The sequence below is a fragment of the Macrobrachium nipponense genome, chromosome 18, assembly GCF_015104395.2.
Source record: "Macrobrachium nipponense isolate FS-2020 chromosome 18, ASM1510439v2, whole genome shotgun sequence".
NCBI lineage: Eukaryota > Metazoa > Arthropoda > Malacostraca > Decapoda > Palaemonidae > Macrobrachium > Macrobrachium nipponense.
In genome coordinates this window covers 66590937-66606473 of record NC_087211.1, presented here as the reverse complement: position 1 = coordinate 66606473, position 15537 = coordinate 66590937, and the positions used below count along the sequence as shown (strand labels likewise).

General features: G+C 50.1%; 1 protein-coding gene across 1 annotated transcript in view; it reads left to right on the top strand.

Annotated features, from left to right (window-relative positions):
* LOC135197114 (uncharacterized) overlaps positions 1 to 15537 on the top strand; it is a gene marked incomplete at its 3' end in the record, with an annotated part of 47801 nt that overhangs the window by 12211 nt on the left and 20053 nt on the right. The window contains 2 exon segments of the mRNA XM_064224080.1: positions 5371 to 5574; positions 5731 to 5879. Coding sequence (XP_064080150.1) covers positions 5371 to 5574; positions 5731 to 5879 — 353 coding nt within the window.

Here is a 15537-nt window from a genome sequence, read left to right as displayed (position 1 = left end):
CTCCGGCTGCTCCTCCTTCTCCGCGCTCGCTCTTTTCGAGTGCGAAGGCGAAGAAGCCTTCGTCTTTTCTGGAACGATTGAAGCCCCACAATCTCGATGAAGCGGGCTTTACACGGCCTTAGACTCCTGGATGAAGTCGAAGAAAGACTTAGTCAGGACAGTATTTTTGCATGCTCAGCAGGTTAGCTGGGAAAAGAGGCATATGGTACAAGACGGGGGAGGATATGGGTATCGCTCTCCCTTCTACAACAGAGGCAGATTTTTCGACGTTAGTTGACGCTTCAAGGCGTCCAAGTCTTAATTCTGCTCGTTATTACATGGAGTATTTCAGAACTGGATCATCTCCTCAAGGGACTTTTCCATGTATTGGAAGTCTTCAACTTCTTAGATTGGTCCCTTGGGTGATGTCCAAGAAAGCTCACGATTCACAGGGAATCGAACCTGAAGCCCTGTTAGCATTTTGTCTTGCATCGACAAAGCGGTACAGGATGGATCCTTTTGAAGTCTCTTCATTATTTGGAGCAGGTCTTTGAAGAAAAGGACGGTGTATGGCGCCTTCTTAACAAAGGCAGTCTCGCATGCTCAGAGGGCAGCTCTACTGTATGCACCTCTGTCTGACTATTTGTTCCCTTCTCAGTTAGTGAAGGACGTGGCTCACTCTTTAACTGAGAAGGCGACGCAGGATCTTCTGACGCAGTCAGCTAGGAAGAAGAAACCTGCTTTAGTTTCTGACAAGAAAGAACCTAGCACTTCTATGCAGCCCTTTCGAGGTGGTCCGATCTCCAGACCTCCCAAGGCAAGAAGGAAGGCTCCAGAGAAGAGAGGTAGGTCCGCCTTTCGTCCCTTAAAAGGGAAAATGAAACATTTCTCCTCCAAGCACCATAGGTGCCAGGCTCCTGGGATTCGTGGAGGCCTGGACACTGATAGACGCAGACGCGTCTTCACTGAATATCATAAGGAAGGGATATCGTATCCCTTTCCTGAATACTCCGCCCTAACGTCAATACCAAGGGAACTATCAGCCAAGTACAAGGACCCTGTGCTGAGGGATACTCTTCGATCGATGGTGGAACAAATGTGGGACAAGAGGTGCAATAGAATAGTACTGGATCAAAACTCCCCGGGGTTTTACAATCGCCTTTTTTCTAGTGGCGAAAGCCTCGGGAGGCTGGAGACAGTACTAGACGTCAGCGCTCTGAACAAATTTGTTCAGAAGGAGAAGTTCTCCATGGAGACTTCTGCTTCAGTCCTAGCGTCATTACGACAAGGAGATTGGATGGTGTCTCTAGATCTCCAAGACGCCTACTTTCACGTCCCGATCCACCCTTCGTCCGAAGAAGTACCTCCGTTTCATGACGGGGGAAGGATCTTTCAGTTCAGAGCCTTGTGTTTCGGCCTGTCCACAGCTCCTCAGGTCTTCACAAGCCTGATGAGGAATGTGGCGAGATTTCTTCATCTCAAAGGAGTGAATGTCTCTATGTACCTAGACGACTGGCTCATCAGGGCCAGATCGGAGAGACAGTGCTTGGAGGACCTAAAGTTAACTCTGGATTTGACCAAGGTGCGTTGGGATTGCTTGTGAACCTCGAGAAGTCTCAACTGACCCCCAGACAAGACCTAGTCTATCTGGGGATTCGGATGGATTCTCGGGGTTTTCGAGTTTTTCCTTCGCAAGAGAGAACCGCAAAAGGTTTGAGGATAATCTCTCTCTTCTTAGAGAAACAACAAACGTCAGCGAGGCAATGGTTTTGAGCCTTCTGGGGACGCTTTCCTCGCTGGAACAGTTCTTCCCACTAGGAAGACTTTCATATCCGTCCACTTCAATTCTTCCTCAAGAAGTCTTGGAGCTGGAAAACCGGACAACTGTCGGACGTTTTTCCATTCCAGTTGGAGATAAAAGGCACACCTACAGTGGTGGTTGCTACCTCTGGAAGAGAACAAAGGGATCTCTAACTAAGAACACAGAACCCAGACCTAGTGTTGTTCTCCGACGCGTCGGAGACGGGTTGGGGAGCGACATTAGGCTCAGAGGAAGTGTCAGGCACCTGGGAACCAGCACAGGTGTCCTGGCACAATAAAACTGCAAAGAGCTCTTCGCCGTACACCTGGCCTTGAAGAGCCTAGAACCTCTGGGGAGAGACAAGGTAGTGCAAGTAAACGTGAAACAACACCACCGCACTTGCCTACATTCGGAAACAGGGAAGGGGAGACACACTCCTCGTTCCTTTACGAACTCACGAGGGATCTATTACTTCGGAACGTCTCACAGGAACATCTCCCTGCTGACAAGGTTCGTACAGGGAGTAAGGAATGTGAGGGCGGACAGGCTCAGCAGGAGGAACCAGGTCCTTCATACAGAATGGACTCTACACGCGGAAGTGTGTCTCGATCTCTGGTCTCTGTGGGGAACTCCTCATGTGGATCTCTTCGCAACATACATTTCAAAAAGGCTCCCAGTGTTTTGCTCGTCGTGGAAGGTCCAAGAGCGATTATGGTAGACGCCTTCCTGCTAAACTGGTCTCGAGTGGACGTTTACGCTTTTCCCCCATTCAAAATCCTGGGGTTAGTAATGAAAAAGTTTGTGGCGTCAAAAGAGACGAGGATGACATTAATAGCCCCCTTTTGGCCGGCCCAGGCATGGTTCACGGAGGTGGTAGAGTGGATCGTATTAGACTTTCCAAGATCCCTACCAGGAAGGACCGGATCTTCTCAAACAACCACACTTCAAGAGGTACCATCAAAACCTCCCCGCTCTCGCTCTGACTGCCTTTCGACTATCGAAAGACTTGTCAGAGCGAGAGGCTTTTCTCGCGAAGTGGCAAGCGCGATCGCGAGAGCTCGCAGAACCTCCACTACGAAAGTATACCAGTCGAAGTGGGAGGTCTTTAGAAGGTGGTGTAGAGCCAAGAAGTTGTCCTCCTCCTCTACCTCTATAGCGGAAATTGCTGATTTCTTGCTATTCCTGAGAGTAAAATCTCATCTAGCCGTATCCACAATAAAGGGATACAGAAGTATGCTCTCGGCTTGTATTCAGGAACAGAGGATTAGATCTGGCAAATAACAAAGATCTCCACGATCTCATAAGATCTTTTGAGACTTCAAAGTCTAAGGAACCAGTACCTCCGAACTGGAACTTGGACGTAGTCCTCAAATATCTGTCTTCGGATAGATTCGAGCCTCCGCATCTGGCATCATTTAGAGACATAACTAGAAAATGCCTATTCCTTTTATCATTAGCGACAGCAAAAAGAATTAGTGAGTTACAAGCTCTGCAGGATAAAGTAGGATTCAAGGGAGACTCTGCTATTTGCTCGTTTAAGACCCTGTTTTTAGCGAAAAACGAGAATCCCACGAATCCTGGCCTAGGTGTATTCAAGAATTCAAAGGAATGTCGAGTTCCCGTACGGCAGAGAAGCAGAGAGGTCTCTATGCCCTGTTAGAGCTCTGAAGTTCTATCTTCAGAGGAAGCGTCAGTTGGGAGGCTCTAGACAAGGTCTTTGGTGCGCTGGTTAAAAGACCCCACAAGACTGATGTCCAAGAATGCTCTAGCGTTCTTTGTAAGAAACGTCATTACGGACGCTCATAAGGGTCTGTCCTGACGAACAATTGCAACTACTGAGAGTAAAAGCTCATGAAGTAAAGAGCGGTTGCGACGTCTCTCGCGTTTTATAAGAATATGTCGCTTAAAAAACATTATAGATACGACATATTGGAGATGCAACTCAGTATTTGCATCTCATTACTTGAAAGACGTGCGTGTGACGTATGAGAAGTTGCTTTCTCTAGGTCCTATAGTATCGGCAGATACGGTTCTGGGTACGGGAGCTGACACCAATCCTTAAATGTAATATACTTTTGCTTCCTGTTTGGATTCTGATCGGAATCTCTTCTAACAATGGAGGACTTAGGTCTATCACTGGGTCGGGACAGTCTAATGTTGATTGCAGTAAGAGAATTCTTGTCATATCCAATTAGTTGAGTATAATTTTTTTTTTTTTTGAAAATTATGTATGTGTGCGTAGTGGTTTTGAGTTACGGTTGTTGTGACGAGTTCGGGGATAACTCGTAACAATCTTTAGTTCTAACATATGGTTAGGATCAGGTGGTCGGGATTGGTTGGTGTGTGCTCCTTCATAAGGTGTATTGTCATATAAGTGGATCAGCACCCATTGACAAAGTCCTTTTAGGCTCTGCTGAGTAAGTGGGTAAGACCCCATCGGCAGACCCACAAGAACTCTTGGCCATAGATCACATATCTCGCAAAGTTTTCTTGAGTGATGCAGACTACTGGGCGAACACCCACGAAGTCTACCACCTATCAGGTAGGAACCAAGGTTTTATTTATACCTACAACATATGTTGTTTACCTGTCTATTCCATATAGTAGCTTGTCTCTTACCCTCCACCGAAGGGTGCCAATCAGCTATGTATATATCTGACAGGTAAGTTGATTGTATGAAAAGATATTGTTATGTTACAATAAAGTTTCATACATACTTACCTGGCAGATATATACAATTAAAGGCCCACCCAGCCTCCCCGCAGGAGGGACAGGTGGAAGAGAGAAAATATGATAGAAAATGGGGGATGGTTCCTAGTCCTGCCACCCAGGGCAGGCCGGTAGATCACCTGACCTACCTGTAGCGAGTGGCGCGAAATTTGAATTTCTGTCGGGGACGACGGAGTCTTAGCTATGTATATATCTGCCAGGTAAGTATGTATGAAACTTTATTGTAACATAACAATATCATTTTTCCTAACTATACAACCTGAGGTCCTTTACACATAGTCCCACCTCATGCCACCTCTCACTCTGCGTTTTCCTGGGCCTAAAGCAAAGTGGTTTTTCACCTCTCAGTCGGGCGGCACGCGGACTGTTGGACAGACAGTTAACTACCGAACTCCCTTGTTTGAAGCTTACGACCGTTCCAGCTGCCGCTGTTACCTTCCTATTGTAAAGGACCTCAGGTTTGTATAGTTAGGAAAAATGCAATTTTCGACAAATTGCCATATTGTTACTTATTGTATTCCTGTGTTACTAGTTTTAAGTTAATGTTTAAAGATACTTCCTTAATTTGCTAGGCTACTGCAGTGTTTTTAACCTCCTTCACTTAACATAATTTAAAAATGCAAAGCAAAAGAAAATAATTAACAATACGCAGTACATACTGTAATAACTTTTAAGTCCATATTCCTTCCCCAGTTGAAGTCAAAAGTGTATAAAGTATTAAAATCAGCACAAGTTAATGGGTCAGCTGTGCAGAATACTTACAGTATGATAACTGATAAATAAGTACCAACATTTTTTCTCTTTATCCCTCCTTTTATCAATGACCTAAAAACGTTGAAATTTTTTTCCCCTTGTGTTAGTAGTCAAGAATGAAGGAGTTGGAGTATCACTGCGACCAGGGGCACCACCCACCATGGTGTCTGTGCCTTCCGTTTTGGATACGTTGTCTGCGTCTTCTATTCTGTCAGCAGATCTGCTTCAGGAGTCGAGTCAGTCGCCATCTTCCTCAAAAAACCAGCAGAATGATGATGATCTCAATGATGAAAATCCTGAAATGTGTACTGGTGAGTATTTGTAGCTTTAGGATGATATCTAGTGTTTTATATAAATCTGACACTAATATAGTGTATACTATACGTACTATTTTTGTGTTCATTATGACATGACTTAACATTATTTGGACATCTGATCTTTACAGTCTAACGAAGATAATTCTTTAGTTTCAGACGAGGTTGCCAATAAGGCCTTAGAAGATCTGGGGATCCGCATTGACAACTTAGTCTTTGAGCTTTCACCTCAAGGGGGTAAGCGCTGGTTATGTCCTATTCAAGGGTGCAGCAAATACTTCCCAAAGCTCTCTTCATTAAAGGTAAGTTTGAGTTCGCTTGAAGGTTTTAAAGTAATCCTCTTTTCAGCGTATTTCCTAGTTACGGTCACTTGTAATCAGCCTTATATGTATATCTAAGACTCCAACCTGCCCTATTTATCTGGCCTTTGGAATGGTCAAAAGCACTAATGCTAAGAATAGCAGTGTAAATGCAAAACTGTAAATAATAAACGTACAATGTAGTTAGTACCTGAGGTGCAAATTATTCTTGCAGACATTTGTATTTTCAATATAAAACAATTTTATTGTAGTGTCTTACCGAACAATTATAGAGCCCGTGATTTCCACGAGCGGCAGGATACTAAATTCAAATTTAGCGCGTCGGCGTCGCCAACACTGGTGGTGATGACGTCATCTCCCTCCACTCGCGGGAGAACCAGGTACAACTGCCCCAGGTGAATCCAATTCTTTCCTGCCGGCGTCCGGTGAACATCGGTGGTCGGTGCGGTTGGATGACTTTGCTTCGCTTTTTTTCTGGTGGAATTGATCTTCGGATTGGTGAAGTAACTCTTTTGGGCGTTGTTGTTATTTTGCTTTTTATTTTTAGGCGTTTGCCATGTCGGATTCTAGTCCGTCGGGAGTTAGGTTTGCATCTCAGGATGTAAAACATGTTTTTAAAACTAGATTATCCAAGTTAGAATATGATTCTCACACTAAATGTTTGTTAAGTGTAGGGACAGGTTTTGTTCAGCAGATCGAACATGTAACGAGTGTAGTGATTGGACTGATTCTCAATGGAAGTTTTTTTAGTTCATACTCGGAGAAATTAGCTAAAGACAGAATTAGAAAAGCAGCGCTTAGGGAAAGTAGACTTAGCTCTGCTTCGTCTTGCGATGCTCATGTTCCTTCTGTTTCTCCTCAAATTGTTATGTCTCCTTTAACTACACCTCCTATTCCTCCTACTAATCCCACTTCTCCGGCTTCCCGTGTAGTTTCTTCCGACACCATTGCCAGTCTGGAATCGAGGTTAGATCAGAAATTTTCGGTACTAGCGAATACGGTTTTGCAACTTGGTAATTCAGTTAAGACGTTTTTGGAGAAAGCGACCTCAGGTAAGAGTGTAGTTGAGGGTGCGTCGTCTGTCCTGACACGTCTCCAGACAAAGGTCACTGTCCAGCTCCCCGCACCGGGGTGGAGAAGACATACCGGAAGTCCAAGGGAGTCGATCGGGATTTGCCCACAGACAGGCGCCCTCTCTTGTTGAGCCTGTTGCGCCTTTCAACAGGGCTCGGTTAAGCGTTGGAAAGGTGTTGCTGGTCAGACGCCTTTCGAATGATTCAAGCGATTCGTCTCCGGTCGCGCGGCGCTCTTGGCGAGATTCGGCCCGTTTCGCGTTCCCTTAAAGAGGCGTTCAGGCGCCGATTCTTCGCCTCCTCCAGTCAAGCGGTATAAGGAGCCTGAGAGTAGGGTTGCGCCGCGGACGTTAGCGGCTCGTTTGTCGCCTCAATCTGTGCCTTTTTCGGCTCCATCTACTAGTAGAGATTGTGGTTTTAGCGCTGTAGCTAGCAGTTTTCTAAGGGTGTTTCTTTAGGCGCTTTTTCGTCTGTTACGCCTGATGCGCCTGTTTCGCCTCGAATTTCGGCGGCTCCGAGCGAGGCGCAAGTAGCTTTTTTTCCGCCTCCTGCTGAACATTTAGGCTCTTCCAAGCCTACGTTAACTGTTTTTGATTCGTCTCTGGCGCCTTTGCGCAAGCAGTTAGAGATTTGTTAACCAACTGGATGAATGAGTCCAACAAGGGTGGTTCGAAACCTTCAGTTGTTCCGATACGTAATACAAACCCTCGGTCCTTGTAACAATAGGAAGGTAATAGCGGCAGCTGGGACGGTCGTAAGCTTCGAACAAGGGGAGAACGGTCGTTTAGTTAACTGCTTGTCCGATCGTGCGCGCGCTCCGCGCGCACGAGAGGTGAAGAATCACTTTTGCTTTCGGCCGCGGGTGTGAAGGACGTGTTCGTCATCGCTCTCTGCCCGCTTCATCGTCGTATGCTTTGTTTATATTGTGTTTTCTACTAATGGTTTGGTTTGACTTGAAAATGAAAAAAACTGTAAGTACACTGTTTTCATTTTCATTACTTAATTATGAATCAACATGGAGCTATCGCCGTAGAGACGGCGATTTCGCTCTTTTCATGAATTGAACCCTTGAATTATGTCTCGGTGCCGCCCGAGGGCGGGCGCACTCACGCCGAGTCATGTATTTGTTCCGACACGGCATACAAACCTTCGGTCCTTTTACAATAGGAAGGTACTAGCGGCAGCTGGATAGGTCGTAAGCTTTCGAACAAGGGGTTCGGTAGTTAACTGCTTGTCCGACAGGCGCGCGCGCGCGACTGGGAGGTAAACAAACCACTTTTGCTTTCGGCCTGCTGGCGTGTGGACGTGTATCATCGCTCTCTGCCCGCTTCATCGTCGTTTGCTTTCGCATGATTGTGTTTTTCTTTTTCTATGTATCTAGTGAAACTGAATTGTAAGTACATATCATTTCATTGAATTCAATTGTGAATTAAAGGTGATTCTTGGTTCTCACAAACTGGCCCTCCGATTACCCAGGTGACCGGGTGGACTGAAGGGCGTAATTGCGGGAATTCATTTCCCAGAATGATCCTCGGATTTGGGTATGCTCGGGTGCCGAGGGTCGGGAGCGCTCGCTCCGAGCATATATTGGGTTGGAAATGTGTAGATGAAAACGTAAGTAAGTGCTCTTTTCATTTATAGTTTGACCTGTATGCCCGTTGCCGAACGAATGCGCTCGACACGGAAACTTATTCAGTATGAAAGTGGAATCGCAAGTACAGTATTCTTTTTCATTTTCATATATTATTTTATTGTAGCATACTCATTTTGGATCAGTTTTCCGAGCTTACCCGGAGATTGATCCTTCCCCCTTTGTATTTTTGAATGAAGTGAAATCGCAAGTGCAGTTCTTTTTCATTTTCATTTTTTTATTGAGATTGCATTGTTGACTGGGATCAATGTTCCGCTATTCACGGGAATTGATCCTTCCCCTTTTTTATTTGTATGAAGTGAAATCGCAAGCGCAGTAGTCTTTTCATTTTCATATATTTCTTGATTGCATCAAATTCATTATGGATCAAGGTTCCAGAAACCTTGATCCATAAAGGTAAGGATGAAACCTTTCACCCTTGCGCTCGGTGCCGAGGGCGCGAATGCGCTCGATCCGAGCCCTTATTCTTGTGAAGTGAATTTTCATTTTGTTCCTTATTATTGATTGCATCTAATATTATTTGGTTCAAGTTCCGCTCAGTCAGGGAATTGATCCTTATGCCTTGTATTCGTGCCGATGGCACGATAGCTCTAGGGCTCTTATTTTGTTGTTGGGTACATGGGTACTGTGCGGGGTGGGAACGAGACCCCCCCCCGCTCAGTTCCCACAGATGGCTCTTCCCCTTAGGGGGGGGGGAGGTTATCGGCGTTCTTCTCCTCGCCCGATCCGTCGAGCGCGGGGGAGGGCGCTCGGTGCCCGATGTACAATTGTATTAGGGGTCTTCCACTCGTTTCGGGAGGGATCAAACCCCCGCACGAGGGGATTTCCCCCCCATTATCGCTACTACTTTTTATTTCCGCAGGTGCTACTGCACAGAGTGGACCTTGGTGAGGTATGGGCGTCCTTACCAATTGCAGAGCGTGCTGGTGTCCAGGGGCTGCGGTTCTATGTCTGGGCCTACTGCGGTCACCCATGGAGTGTGACCACGCAACCAGGTGACGACGTCCCTCTCACCTGGTGTACTCGCCTCACGTGGTAACAGTCTTGCCTACAGCCGCTGTGAAGTGCCGTTCGCCGTAACGAGAGGGGGGCGTGGGGCCGCCGCCGCTCGTGGTTGCCGCGCTGCAGCGACCACACTTCCGCTGCCCTAGAACTCGCCCCTGGACCTCCGCCGGCCGGTACCAGGATGTTGCTGGCTGCTGCTCCACTTCCCTGTGTTTCCGGTGCTGCCTGCCGTACCTGCCGATTCTGGCTGACTGCCGTTGCTGCGCTGGCTGTTCCTGCCGTTGCTGCGTTGGCTGTCCCTACCGATGATGTACTGGCCGTGCCTGCTGTTCCTGAGATGCCCATACCTGCTGATGTCGTCCCTGTTCGTGGTGGTACTACCCCAGACTTTGGTCTGGTCTGTGTGACAGGTGCGTCCGGGCCCTGTGGCTTCGGCTACAGCAGCCCGGCTCCGCCCGCCCTGGATAGCAGATCTTACGTCTGTCCTGAGGAAGCTGACGAAGAAGAGGAGGAAGGTGTCGTGGTCGTCGTCTTCATCTTCTTCATCAGTCGTCGGTCCGGCCGCCCCTCTTCCCCCCTTCGACTTCTAAGGCTTTACAGCCGAGGAAGAAGAAGGTCGCCTCCTCCCTCCTAAGAAGCTTCCTCGGGAGCTCTCGGGCACCCCGTCTCACCTCGGTGGGACGGGAGGTTCCTTCCGCTGGTCCTCCCTGCTCCTTCGGGAGCGGGGCCCGTCTCTTCTTCCGCAGGAAGAAGACTACGGGGACCATGGAGGGGTACCGGCTAACACCGGTACTTTCCTCGCCTGGTGTCAGTGGTTCGCCACTGCAGCAGGGTCCGTCTCGGCCTCCCGTTCGCGGGAGGTACCGAGTGTACGGTCGCCTACCAGCGACCGTGCAGCCAGGAACCAGACCTCTGAGTCCGCTCAGCGTCAGGTTCACGGCACGGGGCGGAAGACTGGTGACAGCCGCTCATGCGACTCTCACCAGACCAGCTCTCACTCTCGCGGTGAACAGCTGGCTACCCGGGGACGTGACGGTCCACGACCGACACGGGCTGAGGCTGGGAAGAGGTCCTCCCGTTCGCCGTGCCAGCACGGCTGGAACCAGCGACGTGACGTGCCGTGAGGACAAGCACCGGTCTCACTGCGGACAGTGGAGTCCTGCAGGTCGCCTGACCGTCGCTCTCACAGAGAGCGATCGGGTACGGCAACCAGCACCAGCTCTTCTGACACTCGAGATCAGTGCCGCTGTGCTCAGTCCAGCCGTTCTCCACAGCGAGACGGTTCGACCAGGCCTGCAGCTCGATCGTCACCGCGGGTTGACGATCGCCTGCAGCCCTCCAAGCCTGCTGGTCCTGCCAGCGAGCGACGAGGGAGCGTCAGGTCTGCCTCTCCCGTACCTTCAACCTCCTCGGGTTACACCGGGAGGAGCGAGGTATTGAGGAGTGATCGTGAGGGGTGCGCCCCTCATGATCCCACCACGACGCCCTACGTGCCAGGTACGGTTCTTGGACCGGCCAGGACGTATGCGCAAGTGGATGGGGAAGACCGAGAGGGCTGTCGCTGTTCCCCCTTCTTAGGAGGAAGGTTCTCGGAATATGCTCTTGTTCGAAGGGCTTAACGGTCCCACTCTGCAAGATGCTGTGACTTCCGATCCAGAGGAACTTTGCGAGGTTACGGCGCTGATTCGTCAGCACAATGACCTCGGGGAAGGATCGCCGCTCCCACCAGCAGAGCCACGTCTCGGCTCGAGTCGTTTTGGGGCCCGAGAGGGAATCCATCGACGGTGGGTCTGCCGCGATCGGAGCTTGCCGACTGGGTTGAGCCAGGTAGTCTCTCGTCTCCGGACAAAGGAGGCTCTCTCGGTTCTGGACGGTCGAACAAGCTCCTTCACCTCCTCGACTGCGACAGAGGCGTTTCTACGTGTCTTCGGACATCGTATTTATATATCCCTTCGGTCCTCCTGAGGTTTCGACCTCGCGACGGACTGGAATGAGTCGGAGCGGTATCGCTCTCTCCTGTCAGGTGTCGATCAGCCCCACCCAGACGACGTTCACAGTGGCGGCAGACCCTTACCTACAGTGAAGAGTTCGTAACCCTCCTCGGGAAAACGTTTTCTCCTGACGATACGTTTCCCAGACTCTGAGAGGCCATCGCCGCAAGGCGATGGCTGCTCCTACTCTTCTCCAACTGCTAGTTCCACTGGGAAGGCGAGCGAGTATCCAATTCCTCCCCCATTCCCTCTCTCCTTACGGCTACGAGGGAAAGGGGAGGGATCCTACAGAGATTTCTCTGTAAGATCCCACGTTTAGGGGCTGCGCTACCGGGGGGACCTTCGGGTCCTACCTGACGAAAGCCCGGTCATTGAGGAGGGATCCTGCCAGCCATTGGGACCCAGTCCAACAGCAGGCGTACGTTCCAGGGGCATCCAGGGACGTAGCATTGAGACAGGAGATCAAGACCATGCTGAGCAAGAGAGCTAGAAATCGGTACGGATCAATCACCAGGGCTTTACAGCCGACTCTTCTGGTGGTAAAAGTCTACAATAGGCTGGCGCCCAGTGATAGATCTCTCTTCCCCGAACCGGTTGGTTCGCCAGACCCGGTTCACGATGGAGACGGCACGCTCAGTGCTCGACTCTATCAGGGAGAACGATTTCATGCTTGCAGTGGACTTGAAGGATGCGGATCTACAAATACCCATCCATCAGTCCTCCAGAAGTACCTCCGCTTCATCCTCGACGGGACGTGTACAGTTCAGGCCACGTTGCTTCGGTCTCTCAACCGCCCCACAGGTGTTCACGCGAGTGTTCACTCTGGTGTCTGCTTGGGCCCATTCGCACGGGATACGTCTGATGAGTATCTCGACGATTGGTTAGTCCTGGCGAGCTCCCGCTCGCAGTTGCTACAGGACAGGGATCGACTGCTCGAGTTCTGTCGCGATCTGGGGATCGTTCTGAACTTCGAAAGTCCGATCTCGAGCACAAGCAGAGGATGAAGTACCTGGGTATGCTGATCGACACGGTAGCAGATTTCAGGGAGGCCAGCCAACCAGTTTCCTGTCTCGGCAGGAACAGGTAGCTCAGCAATGGCAAGTCGTGATCGGACACCTGTCGTCACTCGGGAAGCCAGTCCCTAACGGGCGTCTTCACCTGCGGTCTCTTCAGGGAGACCAAAGGAGAGTTGGTCACAGGCGACGGATCCCCAAGCCTTCCATGGTCACTGACACAGGAAGTGAGGCAGGACCTAGCCAGGTGACTGGACGACAGGAACCCCTTAAGAGAGTGCCTCCGGGCACTCTCCCCCCGGACATGCAGCTGCTCTCAGACGCATCGACCGAGGGATGGGGTGCACACCTGGAAGAGTTGCGGACTTCAGGAGTGTGGTACGAGAACGACAAGCACCTTCACATCAATGTACTGGAACTAAAGGCAGCGTTCCTCGCTCTCCAAGAGTTCCAGGACCCGCTTATGGGACACTCATGGGTGTTGATGTACGACAACACCACGGTGGGTGGCTTACGTCAACAAACAGGCGGGGGCCTAGTGTCTCTCCCGTTGTATCAGTTGACTCGGCAGGTGCACGAGTGGGCCGAGGCACATCAATAGAGCTGTCGGCACGCTACATTCCAGGGAAGGAATGTAGTAGCAGACACGCTCAGCCGTCGGGATCAGGTGATAAGGACCGAATGGTCTCTACACCAGGACGTGGCGGAAAGGCTCTTCGACCTGTGGGGGCGACCAGTCGAGGATCTGTTCGCCATCCGGCACATCATGCAGCTCCAGGTGTCTTCTCGGCCGTGCCGGATCCATGGGCAGCTGCAGAGGACGCTCTTCAACACCCGTGGACACCTCTTCGCCTATGCCTTTCCCCCGTTCAGCCTGATTCACAAGGTGATCAGTCGACACTGGTCATCCCGAATCTCAGGATGATCCTGATGGCTTCCAAATGGCCACAGGCCATTTGGTATCCGGACCTGCTGGCTCTTCTCGCAAGAGAACCGAGAGAGATTCCCCATTGGCACAACCTTCTCGGCCAGCCACACGTCGAGCGGTACCACCGAGCAGTCCAGTCCCTACGTCTTCACGGCTGGCTGTTATCCACCTTCTCTTGCGTACGAGAAGCTTTTTTCGTAGCGCAGCAACAGAGATGGCTGGAAACGTCCGTCAGTCCTCTGCAGCTGTGTACCAGGGGAAGTCGGCCGTCTTCGGTGGTTGGTGTCGTAGACGGGGCCTATCTCTTCTCAGAGCCAATCTTCAGCAGGTAGCGGATTTCCTCGTTTTTTCTTCGCCGAGGGAAGCTCCTCTAAGTTCCCACAGTCAAGGATACAGAGCCGCCTTGTCGCTCCTCCTGAAACTGACGGGATTGGACATCTCGAACTCGTTCGAGATCTCCTTGCTTAGGAGCAGCTTCCAAAGGTCTTGCCAACCCAGGGAAATCAAATGACCCTCGTCTTGCTGGACCTGGCATCGGCGAAGAGAGTACGGGAGCGTCATGCAGATAATGATGTGGATGAGATGCTGCTTTGTCCTGGGAGGACGCTACGGCGCTATCTGAAGAGAACTCGACACCTCGGCCTGAGTGTCGACCGCCTCTCCGTTAGCAAAGGGGTCAACAAGAAAGAAGTATCAAGAACACTCTTTCGTCCTGGCCTGCTGTGTAGGTCTTCAGGAGGGCGTAGGAGGCTGATGGTAGTGACGACATCCGTACGTCCCGTCCGACTCACGAAGTCAGAAGTGTTGGCCCCTCGTTGGCGTTTCGTAGAACTTCTCCGTGGCGCAGGTATGGAAGGCGGGGGGCTGGTACAACCAGACCACCGGCAACTTCCTTATACCTCTTGGATATTGCCCATAGGTCCTTGGATCGGTTTCCTTAGGACCCGTGGTGGCTGCTCAACACGTCGTCTAGCTAACCCAGACCCTAGCAGGCTGAACAGCATCGAGTCCTGGTGTGACTGTATGAATAGATAGTGATGAGAAAGTGACTGGCTTCTCTTCTATCTTTTCTTCCCCTCTACGTGGGTAGAGGGGATACGGTCATCACCCTGCTGGATAAGGACGAGATGCCGGTGAGCTATATGACAGAGCCCCATCCTATCCCTTTCACGAGGGATGGGAGCAGAATATCCACCACTTCCTTCTACAAGGGGGGGAAGTTGGATGCCTACAAGAGTCAAAACCATGACTTTAACTTTGCTCCTGTATACAGGAACAAGTTCTTACATTGCTGGTACGAAGAGATACGCTTGCCTCTCTCTTAGTACTCGGTCCAGAGGTCTGACCATTGATCCTGCGGTGCACACCCGATCAATCGGACAGAGGCTTGGATCCCTCCCTCGCTCTTACGACCAGGGAGGCTTCCAAGGTTGGGCGAACACCACCAGTCTGTTCACAAAAGACCTCAGATTCCACCCACCAAGAAGTGAGTCTTCCTATTGTAAAAGGACCGAAGGTTTGTATGCCGTGTCGGAACAAATGACAATTTGTCTAAAATTGCATTTTCCTAACTATACAAACCTGAGGTCCTTTTACACATAGCCCCACCTCATGCCACCCCTCACTCTGCAGTTTTTGCTTGGCCAAAAGCAAAAGTGATTTGTTTACCTCCCAGTCGCAGCGCGCGCGCGCCTGTCGGACAAGCAGTTAACTACCGAACCCCTTGTTCGAAAGCTTACGACCTATCCAGCTGCCGCTAGTACCTTCCTATTGTAAAAGGACCTCAGGTTTGTATAGTTAGGAAAAATGCAATTTTAGACAAATTGTCATTTTGGGCGAAAGTGTGTAATTGAAAAATGTAAGTACTCTTTTTCATTATATTTTTGCCCTGTGCGTTCGTTGCCGAGAGCTTGATTGCGCCTCGGCAAGAGCCTCTTATTTTGTTATAGAATAGAATGCAATGAAAGTGGATTCGCAAT